At 41.2% G+C, this 20,721-nt stretch overlaps 1 protein-coding gene across 1 annotated transcript in view; it reads left to right on the forward strand.

Moving 5' to 3' along the window:
- Positions 1–20,721, forward strand: part of MAP3K1 (mitogen-activated protein kinase kinase kinase 1) — an 886,724-nt gene that overhangs the window by 322,639 nt on the left and 543,364 nt on the right. Inside the window, exon 7 of the mRNA XM_044063789.1 lies at positions 17,138–17,259. Coding sequence (XP_043919724.1) covers positions 17,138–17,259 — 122 coding nt within the window. The remainder of the gene's footprint in view (positions 1–17,137; positions 17,260–20,721) is intronic.

Here is a 20,721-nt window from a genome sequence, read left to right on the forward strand (position 1 = left end):
GAGACCTAAGCTTCTCTGGGTGGCTTTTAGCCACCAGGACCTCTTTACCATATTACTTGGGCTTCTGACTGATTAGGGCATGAAAAACTGATGTAATTGCATCGGCTGCCTTGCTTTATAGCACTGACGTCAGTCAGCAAGCGACAGGAGCCGGTGCAGAAAAACATTGGTTCTGGTATTCAGGCCAGCCGAGGGCTACCACAGCAGGGATAACCCACAGGTGATGACTGCAACAGTGACTACACTCGAACATCTACATTTATGGTAAGTGTACACAACTGTACTTTCTAATGCATTCGACGTGGTGGAGATAGTATTCTCCCAGCCGGAATTACTTCGACTCTACCTCCTTTGGATCCTACTCCTGTTCTGATTTCTGTGCCTGAGCCTGCTCATCCTCCACCTCAGGGATAGCCAGACCCTAAGAGCCTCCAAACAGCACCCCCTGCAGAGTGCCCCTTCTCTTCCAATACCACCCCAGAACATCCCACAGAGGAGGTTTCTCAGAAAACTGTGTAAAAAGAGGGACCTGGATTTCCCTCAGGAATCATTGACAAAAGACGCTGACTTTGATGAAGAGGAAGGGTCCCCAAGATCTCCAACTGACTATGTCTCCTTTGGAGACATCCTTGAGGTCCTGCACCAAAGGGATAGTTGGACTACCCAAAGCCCTTCCTCAGAGGAATTGGTGGTTTTGGAGGCCTTTGGGTCTGGCCCATCTACATCTTGGGTGTCTCCCCATGTGGATGACCTTATCTATCTTGTCTTCTGCAGGGCACGGAAGGTGCCAGACACTGTGGAGCCCATTCCAGGGAGAGCTGATAAGAACCTTTACTGCCCCATCCGATATGCAGCACTGGACTAAAGGTTACTGGTAGATGCCAGGGTTGTTGCGGCAGCCACTAAAAAGGAGCTGGCTGAACAGAGCTCCTCTGTCCATCCCCTAACAGGGTGTCTAGGGCTATGGACAGATTTGGGAAGCAGGTGTAAGCTACAGTTACATTCACACTGTGATCGCTGAATTACCTGACACACTTCACCAGACTACAGAGGGACTTAATTAAGGAACTCTGTATCTGTCCCCAAGGGTTCATGTCTGCAGAGCAGCAGAATACCTTTTCCTCCGGATTGGCCACCCTGTAATGCGTCCATAAAGCTAATCTTGCATGCGACAGAGGGGACTTCAAGGCCAGCCAGTTCAGGAATTGCCATAAGGCGCCATACCTGGATCCGGCTCTGTGACTTCACGAAACCTCTCAAGGCATCCTTCATCAGTGCTCCTTTTGATGGATTGTTGTTGTTTGGTCTCACTGTTAGAGATGCTCTCCTGTAGTGAGAAGGATGGAAAGACCTTGTCTGCCGGCAGAATTTTTCTATCCCCCCAAGACAGTTCTCCAAGAACCAGCTTGGTGGTTAAAAATTGTGGTTCAAAAAATCTCAAGGTCCTTTTCAGGAATCACAGGGATGAAGATTTTTCCTCCAGAGGCAGAGGGGGAAATAACTATAATGGTAGACGCCACCGCCATGGCAGAGGGGGTCTGCAAAATCAAGGATCATGAGCCTCCTTCTAGGATAGGTCCTTTCAGCACTCCTGAGAGGTTGCCCGACTGTCCCTCTCTGAAGGCAGTCGGAGGGCGCTTACCCTTGTACCCAGACGCCTAGTTAGCCATCACAAACAATTGTTGGGTGCAAAGGATCATATTCAGCAAATATTTCATTCCAAGATCAAAACCAAGGAAAAATATCCTAGATTTTCCACCCAATTAGAGGGAGGAAGCAGAGTTATAAATCACAAATTGCTAGAAAAAAAAGTCATCCAGGAGGTCCCACCAAACCAAATTGCATCTGGAATTTACTCAGGGTTCTTTTTTGTGCCAAAGCAGACAGGTGACCTAAGGCCAGTCTTGGACCTACCCTTACTAAACAAATCAGTAAACAATGTGAAGTTCCGGATTGTCATGGTTCAGTCCATTCTACCTCTGTTATGAAAGGACGATTGGATGTGTTCCGTCAGCCTTCAGGATGCATACTGTCACATAAAATTGAACAGGCACTCATAGGTTCATAGGTAGATACTAGGCTATTTGCCGTAGGGCATTTATAAGCCTAGCCAGAGTGTATTTGGCTTCCGCCTCCCTATTAGATTAGCCTACTGTGCCTTTGTAAAGTAGGTCACAGAAGGTACCCTTTAAGATTAGTTTACTGTGCCTGTGTCTAACAGGGACACAGAAGAGATCCCAGGGGTGAATTTGCGATTTCCCATCCACACGTCCAGATTTCGCTTGAAGAGGGTCAGCGAGGGGCTATGTCTAACATGAATTGTGATTCTATTCCAGAGTGAGGGGAGCCTCTGGGAAATGAATCTGTCCCTCCAGCATGTCCTATTTATTTTTGTGCTGAGGTTTAAGTCCCTGGAGCGGGTAGCTCTAAGGGACTTGGATTTTTTGAGGTGGAGCATGTCCATTAATTCTGGGTTTGACATGGCTTTGTACGTCAGGCATAGATCGACTCTGAGTTGGCGGTAAGCAACTGAGTAGAGCTGGAGTTTCTTTAGTCGAGCTGCATAGGACATCTGTTTGTAGCCCATGATCCTCTTGGTGAGGTACTTTTGGGGTCTCTCCAGTTGCTGCAGGTGTCGGGTAAGGTACATCCCAAAAGGGGCATTGTATTCAATTATGGGCCTGATGAGTGACGAGTAGAGGGGCACAATGACCTCTCTTGATCTAGATGCGAACCCTTTCGTGATAAGGTGGGCTATATAGAAGGTCTTTCTAACCACTTTGGCAACGTGATTATCAAAGGAGAGATTACGGTCTACGTTGGTCCCCAAATCTCTAATTACTTCTTCCGTACTTAATGGATTACCACCTATGTGGTAATTTGTGAGCACCTTGTTTTTCCCAAAGGGGATGACTATGCACTTTTTAGCATTTAGCTTGAGGCCGTGGCTCTGGCACCAAGCATCCGTCTCTGTGAGACCCTTTTGGAGGATACTTGTGTCAGCTGGAGAGTCGATTATGGCCTCCAGTTTGCAGTCATCTGCGAACTTTGTCAGCCGTAATCCCCCCGTGTTAGCCTGAACCTCAGAGAAGTATATACCGAACAAGAGAGGTCCCAGAACTGAGCCCTGTGGAATGCCACTTGGAACTGGTTTGGATTTGGACATGGCACCTGTGATTCTGACCATGTGGGTTCTATCCCTGAGCCAGTTTGCAACCCATCTTGTGATATAGGGGTTGATATTTAAGCTGGTAAGCTTATTTATGATGCCCGAGTGGGGTATTGTGTCGAAGGCTTTTGCGAGGTCCAGGTAGGCTGTGTGGACTACCTTGCCCTCATCTATGGCTTTGGTAACTGTTTCAAAGAAATCAACTAGGTTTAAGAGGCAAGATCTGCCCTTAACTCAGCCGAGTTGGGTAGGGTCCAGTGTCTAGAGGCTCCCAATGTCTTTGTTTGAGTTCCGTGATAATACGCTCCATAGCTTTACAGACCAGACTAGTCAGGCTTATGGGGCGATAGTTCCTGGGGTCCGTTGTGGCACCACCTTTGTGAAGTGGGACCACTGTAGCTGTACGCCATTCTTTGGGTACATGTCCTGTATTAAGGCTAAGTTTGAACAGTGACTTAATGTGAGGGTTCAGTTCTTCTTGGAGCTTGTGTAAGACACAGCCTGGGACACCGTCCAGTCCCATAGATGCCGTGTTTTTTGCTTTGGAGAGGGCAGCTTTCACCTGTGCATCTGTGATGTCAGGGAGGTTACATTCAGTTGGGATAGGCATTTGCTCCTTTGGGGGGGAAGGGGGGAGACGTTTGCGCTGAATCTGTCTGCCAGGATGTTGGCTGTGTCTGTAGGTTCGGTATATTTTGTACCGTTATGCAACAATTCAGAGCATATCTGGGAGTTTCCACCCATATTCCTGACATAACTAAAGAAGGCCTTGTGATTATCTTTAGTGTCTAAGGCAATTTTTCTTTCGAAACTGGCCTTTGATGATTTTATGAGGGATTGAAGTTTCTTGCTAATACTGATCAGAGATGCCTTCCCTTTTTGGGATTTTGCTCTGTCATGTAGTAGCTTCCTCCTTCTGTTGTATAGCTTATTTATGGCCAGGGTATACCAGACAGGTGTCCTGTTTTTGGAGGAGTGAGTCTTGGTTTTATTTGGGATAGCACGATCCATGCATTCCTGCAGGTGCTCATAGAATGCATTTGTAAAGGATTCTGCGGATTGGGCTGTATTATCCTCTGGCCCGGGGGCTTTGAAGGATTCCACCTCAGTCTTGAGAAGTGCAAAGTTGGCTTTTGAGAAATTCTTTACAGTGATTTCCTTGGCTGGGGGTGGGGACGGGATATGGATGTCCAGGGAAATTTGTTTATGGTCTGATCTTACCAGTGAGGGGTTTACCTCTGGTGTGGAACATAGAGTCCCCATGTTGGTGATGACCAGGTCCAATATGTTGTTCCCTCTTGTGGGAGTGGTGACCAGTTGTTCCATCGCGTTAGAGTTTATAAATTCAAGGAACCGTTGAGTGAGGGTGTTTGGGCTTGAGTAGTTTTCCCAGTTAATGTTTGGGTAGTTGAAGTCACCCAATAACATAGTGTTTGGAGAGACCTTCATATTCTACAGTGTTCTCAGGAATGCCAAGTGGGATTCCTGTAATAGGGAGGATGTTCTGTAGCAGGCTACAAACTGAAAGGCAGTTTTGCCCGCTGTTAGTTGCACATGGATGGTTTCCGATACTTCGTGCAGTGCCACTAACCTGGACGTGTAGGTATCTTTGATGAATATAGATACTCCCCCTCCTTTTATGCTTCGTTCCGAGTTTTGGGGCCAAAACACATGGTATGAGTTATAACCTGGTAGTGCTGGGGTGCTCTCAGGAGCCTTGAACCAGGTTTCTGTTACTGCACAAACATCGATTTTCTCCATACTGAGGAGAGCCTCGAGTGCGTGCATCTTGAGGTTTAGACTTCTGGCATTGAGTAGCATTACCTTTAGTTTTTTTATCCTTGGGTTGTTTATGGAGGTGGGTTTGTCCTTTGAGCCTTGCCTAAAAAAGGCACTATGGGGGTGGCAAGAGCCCTGGCCAGTATACGAAAGCCTAAGGGTGACAGGTGCAAGCCGTCCCTAGCGAAGCAACGTGGCTTGTCGAGCATGTCATCCCAGGCTGACAGACACTGGATCCCCTTTGAATGACACCAATACTTTAGCCAATTGTTGAAACTGATCATTTTGTCTTTATACTGTGGTATCATTCTTGGTGAGGGCAAGATGCTACTCAAGGTCAGGGTCATACCAGCTTGGGCTACTCCAGAAAGTTTCTCCTCTTCTGGCTGAGGCCCAGTCATTATCAGTTCATAGTACTGCCCTTTGGCCTCGCCACAACCCCCAGGGTGTTTGCCAAATGCATGGTGGTAGTGGCAGCTCACTTGAGACTGCTTGGATTCAACATAGTTTCCTTATCTAGACGACTGGCTCCTGACTGCACTAAATAGGGATTTACTACTGCTACATCTAACCCTTACTTTGGGCATCATGATCAACATGAAGAAATCTTGGCTACAACCTGTACAGTTGATGGACTTTATAGGAGAATGCCTAGACACAGCAAATTGTGTAACCTATCTGCCTCCGTACACCATTTCCACTTTATGGTCACATAGACAAATTCTAGCTATTCTAATACCCCCAGCAAATCTAGTCCTCAGATCATTAGGTTCGATGATTGCCACAGTAACCTTGATTCCAACTACACACTTACACATGGGAGTACTTCAATGGACTCTGGCAATCCAATGCTCCTTACAATTCTACACGCTGAATCACCCTATCAGGTTGTCCTGAGTGCGCAAAGACTCACTTCTGTGGTGGCAGGGACAACCCTTTGTTCTTCCTACCCCCCACACCACTTTGTCCATGGACGCTTCCCAGCTGGGGGGGGGGGGGGTAATTGCCTTGGTGGGACAGTCCATGGAATGTGGTTGACTCGAGACCAATTTGTATATCAGTGTCCTACAGATGAGAGTGTTGCTTCTAGCATTACAAGCATTTCAGAGCCTCCTGCCTCTAGAAACAATTGCAATACAAACGGACAATATGTCAGTGGTATGGTACATCAGCATACAGGGAGGAACCAGATCTTACTTCACTATATCGAGAAGCAGTGAGAGTGGCAGTGGGTGACCTCTCCAACCGCTTCCTGATTGCAACGCACATTCTGGAGAAATCAACAGTCTGGCGGGCAGGCTCATCAGAGTTCTTCTGATGGCTCACAAGTGGTCTCTAAATCAGTCAGTGGCAAACATGTTCTTCCACAAGTGGGATCAGCCTTGCTTCACCCCACAACAACGAATGCAGCAGGTTCTTTTCCTTGATCCCTCCTCAGGGACAGTCACTGAGAGATGCTCTAGTCCATGTTTGGCCCTCCAGTCTTCTTTATGCCTACCCTTCCCTACCCCTCGTACTCAAATTTCTGCAGAAAGCTCAGAGGTTGAAGAGCAAAGTGATCCTCGCTGCTGCCTTCTGGCCTCAAAAGATTTGGTTCCCCTTTCTTTGGTCTCACTTAGTATGCCCTCCGCGGATGCTAGAATCACATCCATGTCTTCTGTCCCACCCATAAGGGCAGATTCACCCAGGTCTTCCAGAATTTAATTTGACTGCATTGTTTCTCCAGTTCCAGTGGTGGCTAGAAATACCAGGCTTTCTTCACCAGTTCAAAGGATTTTGAATATCCTCTCATAAAACCTCTACTAGAAAGATTTATAAAAGTAAATGGAAGAGATTTTCTATATGGGCTCAGCAATCCTTTTACTATTTATTATTTTACTGTTTACCCTATTCCTGCAGTTTTGGATTTTCTTACTTCAGTTTTCCAAAGTGGTGCAAGTTTTCTACTGTTAAGGTGCAACTGACTGCCATCTCGAATTATCACACTGGGGAAAATCCATCTTCTCTGGCGTTATCTAAACTGTGTATGACCTTTCTCAGGGGTGCTGTTTTATTTAGACCACCTATAAAGGACCCCACTCTTAGGACTTAATTTTACAAGCACTTGTCTTGCCTCCTTTCGAACCTTCAGCTAAGATAGACTTGAAATTTCTGTGCTGGAAAACTGCTTTTTAAGTGGACATCACGTCAGCTAAGATGGTATCTGAATTACAAGCTTAATCACTCAATCTCTCCTATTTGATTTTTCATAAAGATAGTGACCATGCCTTCTAATCCTTCCTTTTTGTCATAAAGTTGCTTCCGAGAGCAGTATTAGTCAGGTCATCAACTTGCCTGTTTTCTTCCCTAATTTCCAGAACAGGGGTGAATACACTCTTCACTTGCTAGACGTCCATAGACAGCTGTGTTTGAATTTGGACAGAACAAAGTCTTTCTGGAAAACTGATCAGATTTTTGTTTCCATCTCCAATGTTTTTAAGGGAAGGCCAGTGTCCAATCTCACTTTGTCTAAATGGATCACGGACTGCATTTCTCATGTGTACTCTACTAAAGGAATACCTTTACCTGGTCATGTTAAAGCTCATTTCACTAGATTCATGTCCATATCTCAAGCCTTCTTGTCCAGAGATCCAATAGTGGACATTTGTGCAGCCGCTGTTTGGTCAAACTCACATACCCTTGTCACACATTACAAGTTGGATATTGTGTCTAGAGATAGGGCTGAGTTTGGCTCTACATTGCTTTGGAATATTCTTCCATGAGGGCCACCCAGGGTTATTGTAGCTGTAGACTCCATCCCACAGGTTGAAGAATGAATGAAAATGACAACATCAGATAAAGAAGTTATGTACTTAACATAATGTTCCATCAGTGTTGTCCATTTTCATTCTTCCTCAACCTTCCCCCCTCCACCCCCCTGTCCCTTCTGGGAAGATTTGCAGAGGTATTCTAGGAACCACTGTTCCTTTTGAGCTCCTGGGTGCATCTGTTCTGTATCTTATGATAGTTCTCTATCCATCCTTGTATAGCTGCAGCAAACTCAATCTGAGGTAAATTGGAGGATAAGGGCATTACAGGTAAGGGAGGAGCTCGAGAGTCGGATCTAAAGGTATATATAAAAAAAAGTGTCCGTGTCAGATCAGAGCTTCAGATCCAAACCCACAGGTTGAGGAAGAATGAAAATGGACAACACAGATGAGACGTTATGTTACTTACATAACTTCTTTTTTTAGTTGTATGTCATTTCCATGGCCACCCGTACTGTCCAGTTGCTTTTGTACTCTTCCCAAGAGTAAAGAATGCTGCACAGTGATAAGGAAGGACAGTGATAGTAAATGTCCTACTTCTCACTATTGCCGTATTCTGTTCCTCTCGCCTAACCCCTATTATTTCCTGTTGCTCTACTTCTGGATGAGGGGTTCCTATTCCATCCTTGTATCCTTCTGATTCCCTTCATGGATGTGCATATTACTGTTTACCTGTGATTGCTCCATTTCTGAGGATTAGACATCTGTATGTCACATATGTACCGTACACCTTGCACTTAGGACATTATTCTGACATACAGCACCTGGAGTGTATAAAGGCTTTGTTGACCAGATATTAGGCTATCCTCTGCAGGATATCTCAAAATCTACATAAGTGGATGCTAAATTGAGGCATTCTTAGACCTCACAAACATATTGTTCCAAGATGAAAAAGACACACCTTTCCCTCAAAGCTGGTCGACCACAAAAAACCAGTAATAATCCAAGAAGCAGGTAGACCACCACCACGAACGATGTAACAGCTTTATTACATAAAATCCAAGGAAAAAAGTAAGCGCTTTCGCGTGCTGCCAATGCACGCTTCTTCAGACAAGTTTAAAACAATGTAATAACCCACATCTTGTATAGCTGTTAGCAGTATAACTTAATTAATCAATTAAATGATTATTCAATTATATCATTCATTCACTTGAATAGCAGAAAAACTCATTTAAAACTATGCTGCATAAATTGGAAAACTGTGACGCTTAAATACTAAAAAATAGAATCAAAGCAACTCTTATATGCATTTGTTACATATGAATAGCATAAAGACTCATTTAGAACTGCGCCGCATAAGTTGAAAAGCTGTAATACTTAAATGCTAAAATTAGAATCAAAACAACTCTTATGAAGCATTTGATGTAAAGTGAACATTTCTTTCGAAACATATCTTTCACTCTTACCAAAAAACCATGTGTAGATCAAATAATAATTCAACGTCATACTATATATATACAATAGACATAAAACGCTAGTCTTATTGTAAACCTTGTCTTACATCCAAATAAGTTATTTTGGCATCAATACAAAAATGTTTGTAAGTAATTTTATGTAAAAATAAGAAAGGACTGAACTATAAGGTATATATTTGATGTTAATCTAAAAAATCTAAAAAATCTAAAACATATATTATATATGTATACTGGATTTATGAGTAATATTTGTCAAATTTTAAAGTGCATAAGTGCTCATATCAGAATATGAAATAAATATTGATTTCCTAAGTAAATAAATAAATAAAATGCGAATATATGAATATCAAATTTGTACATATATAAACTAAATAATATATATATAATCTTATCTATGTATAAGTAATCTTATCTATATATAAGTATAAAAAATGATAAAAAATATATATGTATACAAATAAATAATTATATCCGAACGCAACAACAAAACATGTATTTACCACGATGTCATTAAAATATATGTATGTGTGCGACTGTATCTGGAACCATATAAATAGGTATTCACAATTCCATTGTGTTATTTGCAATTCCTTAAAATTATGTCTTGTTATATTGCAGATAAAAAACTGTACTAGAATATTTAAAATGTAAAAGAATTAAAAAACGTAACTGAAAGACAAATTATTATATACATATAATTCATAATATTAATCTTCATATTGATTAATCTATATATTAATTATAAGGTGCTGAGCTCTATTTCCTATGGAAGACCTGGGTGACGGGTGAAATAGTACATTATATAATGGAAGGGGGTGGTAACCCACATAATCTCAAAACATATTATGTATGTCGTTACTTAAGGAGAATGTATGTATACTTTATAAATTCACCAGATATGAACAAGTAAAGCTGAAAAATAATAAGGCTGAACAATCATTAAATAACTATATGTGTTAGGTTATACAATCATATATAAAAACAAAACATGTATTTATATAACTAGATGTAAAAAGCGGTCAATGATATTTCCGTTTCTTCAAATGTGACCTGATGCTGACATAGCTATTAAGGCCTGGATGTTTCTGTGCTCTCATCTTGAAAATCCAATCTAGCTCTAGACTCTCTAGGTCATTAAAATTATCTCCTCTTCTAGGGTTAAGTATTCTTTTTTGTAGTACCCTGAAGACAAATGTATGATTTGGAAATTCAATAATGTGTTTGGCTAGGGCATTTTTTACATCTTTTTTTCTTATAGCATATAAATGCGCCTGTATTCTATCCCTTAACCTTCTCGTTGTCATGCCCACATAGAAAGCCGGGCATGACACACAGGTAGCTAGATAAATTACATTAGTGTCAACACAGCTGGCTGAACAATTGATGTCAAACTCATACAATAATTCAGGATGTTGAAATGTATTAACAGTTGATATCCATTTGCATGAGCTACATCCTCCACAAGGAGTAGTGCCCCTATTGGTTACTTGTCCATCCATTTTATAAGATTTTTCATTACATAGAATCCTTTTTAGATTTTGCATATTCTTATATGTGAAGGATGCTTTGCTACCTATTAGTTTCTTTATTTCTTCATTGGTAGTTAAGATGGACCAATTATTCCTGATAATGTTAGTGATATATTCATTGTCACTAGTGTAACTAATAATACATCTAACTGATTTGTATTCTTGATAATCTAGGTGTCTAGTGCCATCTCTGTGTTGAAATAGCATTTTGGGTTTATAGTCAGCATCATTCAAAAATTTATTTTTTATGACCGCTATATTTTTTCCATTATAGCCTCTATCAAGAAGCAAACATTCTAGTTTATGAAATTCAGCATTACATTCAATTCTATCTTGACAAATCCTATTCAATCTAGTGAATTGTCCTTTTATAATATTAGAAAAAATAAACCTTGGGTGCATGCTATCATATTCTAATAAGGAATTTTTCCAGCACTCTTTTCTATGAAGTGAGGTGACTAATCTACCTTGATTTTCCTTTCTAATGTTGAGGTCTAAAAAATTAACATTAGAATAAGAATATTCCATTGAGAATCTGAGGAAATCTGTAGTTTTCTCTAAATCATCTACAAATACTTTGAGTTCCTCTGGTGTTCCGTCCCAGATAAATAGTACATCATCCACAAATCTGAAATATGCCAATACCTGAGAGAATGCAGGATGTGGAAAAAGGCATGTGGTTTCCCATTTATATACAACTAAATTCGCGTATGAGTTAGAGCAGGGGGTGCCCATGGCCACCCCCCACTGTTGTATATAATAGGAATTGTTAAACATCATGGCATTTTTCGTGAGGACTATCTCTAATAATGCATTTAACAGAATCTGTTCATTATTATTATATGCCCCAAAATTATTCAATATGTATCTTATAGCTTCTAAACCATAAGTATTTGGTATTGCCGTGAAAAGGCTCTTCACATCTAGTGTAACTAATAGATGTTTATCGGAAATTCGTTTCTGTAGACCATTAAGATGTTGAATTAATTGATATGAGTCTTTTAAAATTGTATTAACATTATTTACTATTGGTTTCAGTTTCTTCTCGATAAATATTGAAATATTTTCAGTGACCCACTGATGGCCTACTACTATGGGACGTAAGGGTGGAGGTGTTATACACTTGTGCATCTTGGGTAGCCCTTTTATATATGGTATTAGTGGATGTTCAATGAGCAAAAATAAATAGAAATCATAACTTATTTGTCTGGTAATCATCATATCATATATGTCATGATGTACTTCATATATTAATTTGTCTATTGTTTTCTTATCTATCTCCTTGTATGCGAGGTCATCCTTTAACATTGTATCCATATACGTTACATAATCAACTTGATTCAGTACAACGATCCCACCTCCCTTGTCTGCAGGTCTAATTATCACTGTTTCATCTTTGGCTAAATTATTCATAGCTACCCTTTCCTCTTTTGAGACGTTGTGAAATAATGAAAGTGTGCCTTTCTTATAGTTTGCATAATGTATGTACAAATTGTTTTCGCATGCTTTAAGAAAACATTCTATGCAGGGATGTATCGTAGGTGAAAAAGTACTTTTTCTTTTGAAACATTCAAAACTATTAGCCCTCTCATTCACATTCATATTATTTATAGTAGTTTCTTTAAAGAAAAGTGCCAAAGCTATATTTCTAGTAAATAAACGCAGCTCAGTTAATATAGTGGAAACATTACCAACTTGAGCCGGTATGAAGCTCAGTCCTTTATTCAAAAGTTTATAGTCTGTCTCCGTCAGTACTCTGTCAGATAAATTAAAAACCAGTTCGTTCAGTCCTTTCCTCGCCCTCTCTTGCTCGTCGGTTCTCCTGACATCCTTCTTTTCCGTCTGCCATGGCTGGTGGATCTTCCCCTCGACTCTCTTCTTTCTCGTACGGGAAGTGGTAAAAAAGAATCCAGATTAGTTTGCTGTAACTTCGGTCTCGCTCCAGGCCCATGTTGAGTTAGGAGTGCTAGCTGGTTGGGTGGAGGTGTGCTATCATCCGTATTGGATCTGTGGCTACGTGTTGTTTCCGCCGTATTGACATCACTGGATATCGTAGAGACAGTTAAAGGGGTAAAGTCTTCCCTCTCAATGGTCGATCTTCTTGTTCTTCCTTCAACCCTTTCGGTTCGTTGTTGTCCCTCTCTTTGGTTATACCGTGGCCACCCAAAGACTTGGCCATTCGTAAAATCTTGTACGTCTCTTTGCAATTTGCGTAGTTTAACTGCTTGCAAACGCTCTCCATATGCACCAATCTGATTGATGAGACCATCAATTTTATTAACAAATATTTCCCCTTTAAACCGCTTGCTTAAGTCTTTATATAGCGAATCAGTTTTAGTTGATAATTCATTTTCTATAGGCTGAAAATAGTCTATAATTAATTGAATATATTCAATTATATCCATATTGTAGTGGACCATTTCACTTGCTGCTGACAAAAGTCTCTACAGAGGACCCGATAGATTAGAGAGATGTGTTTCTCATTGATTTCCCTCCCATACTCTTGACTCCCCAGAGTACTTCAAAAGTCGAAGGAGCAGAAGCCAGATATTATCTTAACTGCTTCATTATGGACCAAGCAGCACTCCCATCTCCTACTTAATTCAAATTGCAAGGGTGAAACCTCTCCTTTTACCTCAACACGTGAATGTACTTGACACAGTGAATAGACGTTGCCTGCTTCATAAAGTTTATGTGCAGAACAAAGTATGTCTCAAGTAATTTGATCAATATGGTTAAAAAATAATATATATATATATATATATATATATATATATATATATATATATATATATATATATATATTTTTTTTTTTTCCCCCCTTTAGCTGAGGACACTCTAAAAGTATCAAAGTTAAAAGGCAAAGTAAAGAAAATCATACCTTACTAAATAGAAATTATTCTCCTTCTGGTGCCACAGGAGGAACCAGTAGCCACAGCAAGCAGATGGTGCTAGAGGTTCTCCGGTATATATCTGCTAAGTTCCTTTCAGGTTTGGCTTATGCCTCTGCTAAGGCACATGCTTCAGCTAGTTCTCCATCCTTGCCTCTAGACCCCTTCCCACTAGCATACAGAGTCCCAGTGAAGTAACTCCTAAATGATGTACCCCACCTGAGGCCTCAGAGGAGGTTAGTGACCTTGGCTTGGGACCTAAATTTTGTTGGAAAAACTGACCTTGCCACCTTGTGAACCAGCAGCTTCTACACCTTTAAAATTCCTTACTTTGAAAACAGTGTTCCTTATAACTTTCACCATTGCTAGGAGAGTGTCTGAACTATGAGCCCATCTTAACAGTTCCGTAAAGACAGGTTTGACCCTGCACAGTAATTTATTTTATGCCAAAAATAATTGCAGAAGTATAATTGAAACAAGCTGTTTAGCTTTCAGTCTTCTTCACTAATTTCCATAGTAGGGACATCTTGTTTTCCTTGGATGAACATAGACAATTGAGGTGCTACCTAGATAAAAATAAACCTCTTAGAAAATCAAATATACTGTTTATATCTCTTTGAAGAAGACAAGAAGAGATTACCAGTGACTAAAACTGTTTCAAAAAGGCTAGTGTATCGCATTAACTTTAGCTGTGAAACCCATGACAAGACCTTGCAGTAAAAGTCAGACCTCATTCATCAAGGGTTGCTTCATGAAACACTGCCTTCCTGAAAGTGGTTAGTGCTGACAACATTCTAGAAGCAGCCACTTGGTCTAGGTTCCAATATTCTCAAAACCACTATGGGTTGGATGTGATATCTAGGGCAAGGGATGATTTTGTCTCTTCTATCCTAAAGAGCATCCTCTAGTGAGACAGTTATCCTGTCTTGATTAGAAAAGCTTTGTGAGCTTTCCATACAAGTTGTGACTTCCATAACTGACTTATAAGAAACAAAGTGCAGTTGTTTTGGAAACCTAGCATAATTGTAGCTGTCTGAGCATGGTCACTGCTGCATTCCTCTCTCCCCACCTCCTTCCCCTCTACTGCAGTAGGAACATAAGGGACTGGGGTATGTAGCCATATACCCCCTTTCACTGCTGTTCCTTGCTCACTTCCTCTTGTTCACGTTCCCTAAATAGGGCTTGTACGTTCTTTTTCACAGGCTGCACCTCTAGGTTAAACTAAGCCAGCAAGTCCTGACATAGGCATGACTGTTCCCTGTGCTGTGAGAAGAAAGAACAAAAGATGTTACAGGAGCACCTTTCTGTGTACCAGGTATGTGAAGATGTTTGAAGTAAGGTGATGTCAGGCTCGCCATGAGGGAAAGGTACTCAGCTCTGAAAGTCAGGCCAGATACCAGATTTGGCCAGTGGCAAAGATTCTTGTAAGTTACGGATACAGCAGTGACCATACTCGAACATCTACAGTTACGGTAATATGCTTACCTACCCATGTGTACTACCCCCACCCTCCTCTTGCAGCTAGGAGGATAAAACCCTGATTACACAGTGGAAGTCCTTTCCACTGTACGCCCTTAGGATCTTGAAAGAGGCCAGGAAGCCTGTGACTTGAAAGTACTCCCTGTCCAACTGGACCAAATGTAAGAGCATTCGCCTGAAGGCAGTCACAGTTCAGCAAGCGCTCCTCCACTGTTGTCCTCTTTTTTGAGTTCTTTTTTTTTTTCTCCTGTCATGCTGTTAATTTGCATTTGTCTGTCATTTAAACCTGTATGCCACTAGAAACACTTTTGGTTGCTTTATCATCTGAGAAACACTTCTTTAAAAGTGGGTCCAGCACTTGATGCTAACAAGGAAACTGGTGCCTTCTTTATGGTATGTAAGCTTTTTATGAGAAAAGTTGACTTATCCTTTGAACGAGCAGCCTCTGCAGCTTTGAACTTTTTCCCTTGGAATATTTTTATACTTGGTGACCTTTACCTCAGACAGAAAAAAATCTTGAAAATATAAGTCCTGTTGCACAAGGCTTCTTGCACAGTCTTTCATGTAGATAAAGTAGCCCTTTGGACCAACCCCTTTTTTATGCCTAAAGTTGGTTTAGAGGTGGCAGTTAGCAGGGCCGTCCAGCAACTGGCTTTCTTTACATCCCCAGGAACAAGCAGAGAAAAAATATTGCCTTTGTTAGATGTTAATAAGTGGGTCATGTTTTGTTTGGGCAGGAAGAAGTAGTTTAGGCAGGTTGACTAACTTTTTGCTTCATTCATGCCACAAAACCATGCAAGGCCAATGTCTAAGTGAAGTCTTTCTAAGCAGCTGTATTATGTTTTGCTTTGACCATTACACAGAAATGTTAGAGTGTACTGTACCAAAATAGCTTTTACTAGGGCTACAGCCTCTGGAATGTCCCACACACTGCATTTGAGAGGTAGAAACATGTTTTTTTGTTCACACCTTTTTGACAGTATAAGCTGGACATCATATCCACGAGCCAGGTAGGCTGAGCTTTCCCATGGCGGTCATGCTTGTGCTCTATCACTTTAAGCCCTTGGTCAGCTGAGGTACTCTGCCATATATTATGAGTCATCGTGAAACACTGATCCTTGCAGATTCATAGCTGAATACTAGGCTAGCTGCCCTGAAGGGCCATTTTAAGCTAGCCAATAACTTAACGTCCGTATCAAACCCTGTACTTTGTGTCTATGAGGTGAAGACCTTAACCATTACGCCAGACCCACCACATAATGACGGTAGTACAGTTTATGAGCATACTCAACATATTGGTAGATGTATGATTAAGATCACTGCTGTAGTATAGACTCCCTTCCTTTCACCACCTGTATGCTTCTGTTTGCACTTTCTTATTGGGGCAGATATTTCTTGAGCTTTCCCTCTAACTAAAATGAGAGTTATTGTCCTTAGGGGTAATATGTCTAATTATCGACCATGGGATGGGTAAGACCAGTCTGCATCCAAATGGGATAGGTTATTTTGAGTATAAAAAGAGAACTTGGATAGGCTTAAAATGGCCTGCAAGGGCAGCTAGCCTGGCTAGTATTTACCTATAAACCTATGGAGGTACCCCATTCCTTCATCTTTGATGTGTCATGAGGGGATGGCATATTTTCCCTAGCCCCATTTGTGAGCCCCAGAAGTTCTTACAAAAAAGGAAGAAAAGGGGTAAATGAAAAATTGCTGACGGTGTTGTCCCCCCCCCCTTTTTTTTGTTGGGGACTATTATATCTTGTATTGCTCTCCTAAGTATGGGAAAAGTAGCCCTGCACAGGAATATTTGAAACCTGTGAAAGCCTGATGTCCAGATGGTCACAGGCCCATCAAAAGCCTAATTCTGTAGGCAGCAGTAGCATTACTCAAACATCTTTGATTATGGAAAGTATGCTTGCTCAACTGTGTATTGTTGTTTGATTGATTAGCTTTGTTTAAGCACTACTAGTCCTATAGACTGCATATTGAGATAGCAGTTTTGCACATTTCTTAATATGAGCATCTGAGATCTTTGCTTTCTTTTTACTGTATTGTCCCTTTTCCACAGTGTGAATGATGAGGAAGAACAGATGTGTCCAATCTGCTTGCTGGATATGCTTGACGAAGAGAGCCTTACTGTCTGTGAAGAAGGGTGTAGGAACAAACTGCATCATCACTGCATGTCAATCTGTAAGTATTTTGTTTTTCCTGAATTTTATGTTAGTGTAGTTTGTGGTACTGAAATCCATTTACATTTGACTACTCACCCCAAATGCTGATCAGATTTATCATGAACAGGATGACAGTTGCTCTTTATTACAAATGCTGTAAAGAAAAACATTGCCTGGAAGACAGAATATCTGAAAATGTGTGCATTATCTTATTAGAATATTAATTCATTTGTATTCATTCATCCAACTAGTTACTCACTTGATCCAGTGCAGGGTAGTGAGGGAACTGTAACCTTTTCTGAAACTTGGTGGATGCAGGCCACAGAAATAAATGCTGGATAAGACATTAGTCTGTCAGTGTTCTGCAGGACTTTATTGTAATATATGAGGAAAAAATAAAAACACTTGACTTCAACTTTATTCTTGAGGAGTATGGAAATCCATTTATAAATCCATTTTTGTAGTCATAGTAATAGGTTAAGTAGTTAACATTTAATTATGTGAAACTCGTTGCAAAGCTTTGAGCCAAATAAACAACCATATATTTTTATTTCTAGCAACATTTTATGAATGATGTGCTGCTAGGTCAGTTATGTTGAGTATGAATTCCGGTGTACATGCACAGATTTTTCACTATGATGCCCATCCAGTTCATTAGTTTTTCTTTCTAGATGGGATGATCTGCTCACTTTACAAACCTGTGCTGGCTGGATGTATAGTTAAATACCATTAGCATGTTTATGTTGTCTTTAAATGTGGTTAGTATACCTTATGTAAAATGATTTAAGTCAGAATTATGTCCTAACAGGAAAGTACTATATGGCTGGACTTCTGTTGCCCATGTCGAGGCAGCATGGGTTCATAAGTAAGTACTAGGCTAGTTATTCTTTTGGGGGGCCATTTTAAGCCCAGTCAATTTCCCTTCCAAAGATGAGAATCAAACCCTCTACTTTGTGAGGTAAACAGCTTAACCATTACGCCAACCCCCAACCCTTGAAGGCATATCTTTTTTTTTCTGGATTTTGTCCTTCAGATGACTTGTTTTTCCAGGAATCAGGTTCTTAAACTACTGTACTTTCCATCACATGAAGAAATTGTAATCTTTATACAATTAGTTTTAAGTACCATTTTGGGACCACCCTAAAAAGAGGCTACTAGACTAGTGGGACTGGTCAACAAAGGATGGTCATTGTTTTCCACAAATCTTCTGCTCTCCCCAGCTTTTAATACTTTTCCCTTCAGTTTAGGTGGGAGCAACTGTTTCTGCTCGTATTATTGTATCTGTACTATTATAGGTCTTGGCAGCTTTCTTATGCCAGGATTTCGAGCACAGAGTCAATTTGCTGTCTTGTAACAGTTTTGACTTCCTCACACATCTCTTTCAATGTGGAGCCAGTTATTCCACAAAATACAGTTGCTTGCTGTATCTTCTTTCCATGTGGATGAAAAGCGTACTCCATTTGCATGTCTCAGATTATCCAAGGCTTTCCTCCAAGGTTCTTTTTTACTATGCCCTCCTATCAGAGAACCAGTCTGTCCATGGGATATTGACATTCTGCTGCAGGCTTTGAATGAGCCCCCATTCAAACCTGCAGCTAAGGCTGATCTAACATTTTTGTTATGAAAGACTTTATATCTGTTTGCTATTAGTTCTACCAGGAGAATTTTTGTTTGACAAACCCTATCTTCAAAACCTCCCTACCTTACCTAATTTTGTACAAGGACAGAGTGTCATTAAGAACCAACCCCTCTTTTCTTCCAAAGGTGGCTTCTCAATCATCCATAAATAAGCCCATAATTTTTTCAGTGTTCTTACATTTTAAAAAAACGGTGAATATACTTTGCATTTGCGTGATGTCCATCATCAGTTGTGTTTACACTGGATGAAACATTTCAGGAAATCTTATCAGTTATTTGTGTCCTTTTCTTCAGTTAAACTGGAAAGTCAGCGTCCAAATTCACCTTTTCCCACTGATTGTCACAGTGCATTTCCTTTGTTTATGTTTTGTCAAGAAAAGAAGGCTTGCCACTTCAACTCCAAAGGCTCATTTTACCAGATCTGTGGGTTCATCTACAGTCGTCTTCTCTAGTGTTCCACTTGATGAGATATGTGCTGCAGCTACGTGGTCCAGGTAGCTTAAATACCTTCATTTCACACTGTAAGTTAGTTATGCAGTCAAGATGTTCTTCGTGTTTCACTGTTGCAGTCATCACATCACAGTCGGCCTGATTGGGTCCTGCTTCGGATGCTGTCTCATCTTCCATGAAGTCAGGTAGTCAGGGGTATAAAGCATGCAGCCGACGCCACTACATCAGTCTTTCTTGCCGTGCGGTGCCCGAAGCAGAAGCAGTTCGCAAGTGGCGGTCGGCCGACTCCTGAAATTTTCGTTTTCTAGTTTCAGAACCAAAGTCTTCCACTAAGCTAAGTACCCCATTGAGGAACCTTTTTCGTGCTCTAAACCGATGTCAGTAAAAGTTAACAATTGTATTTCTTGTGGAAAGCAAATACCTCATAAAGATTTTCATTCGTACTGTATTCCTTGCTTAGGCCCAGACCACGACGTACCTCGCTGTCGGTTTTGTGCCTTATTCAAACCTCGAACTATTCTTCGTTGGTTTATTTACGCTTATAAATATTTTGATACTCTGTTTAATTATCCAGAAATGGCTTCGGTAAGCCACTCGACTACCGACATTCTGAAAACACGCAAAGATAAAGACATAGAAACAGACCACATAGGTCTAAAGCTGCCGACGGCACTTTTCCTAAGCTAGTCGCCAGTTCCCCGGTACTCAGTGAGGTGCTTTCGCAGCCCCTGATACCAGCTACTTCAGATTCGCAGGCCTCTACTGAGACCCATTCGGAGTCCGGTATACCGCGAGATGCTTCTTTGACTGTGGAACCTGCGGATGTCTCTACCTTGGATGGGTCTGGAGCCGCTGTGCAGGCCGGTACCGGCTTCTGAGGGTGTATTCAGGCCTACTGACTTGCATATTAAACCAACACCATCTTCTTCTTCAAGGCCTAAACCTCGATCCATGCCTAGAAAACCGACGCCCAGACCGCATGGTCAGGCCCCTATGCCTAAAAAACAATTGATAAAAATGGCTGAAGACCTTATTACTCTAATCAGGGGAAGCCACCCTTCCCCCTCTAAGAGACCTAGGACTGATTTTCCTTCTGATCAGGACTCTGAAATTTCTGATGTTCATCGTGTTACACTGCTGCAGTCATCATACTTGGGTTATCTGCCTTCAGGCGGTCCCGCAGTCGGCCCGAGTTCCAAAGTCTTGGGTCCGGCGTCGGTTGCTGTCGCCACCTCCCTGACGTCAGTGCGACAGAGGTATAAAGGAGGCAGCCGACACCATTTTCTTCAGTCTTTCTTGCCGTGCGGTGCCTGAATCAGAAGCAGTTCGCAAGTGCCGGTCGGCCGACTCCTGAGATTTTCAAACCGAATTTCAGACCGAAGTCTTCAATAAA

The sequence above is a fragment of the Protopterus annectens genome, chromosome 2.part2, assembly GCF_019279795.1.
Source record: "Protopterus annectens isolate FY-2018-M chromosome 2.part2, PAN1.0, whole genome shotgun sequence".
Lineage (NCBI taxonomy): Eukaryota > Metazoa > Chordata > Ceratodontiformes > Protopteridae > Protopterus > Protopterus annectens.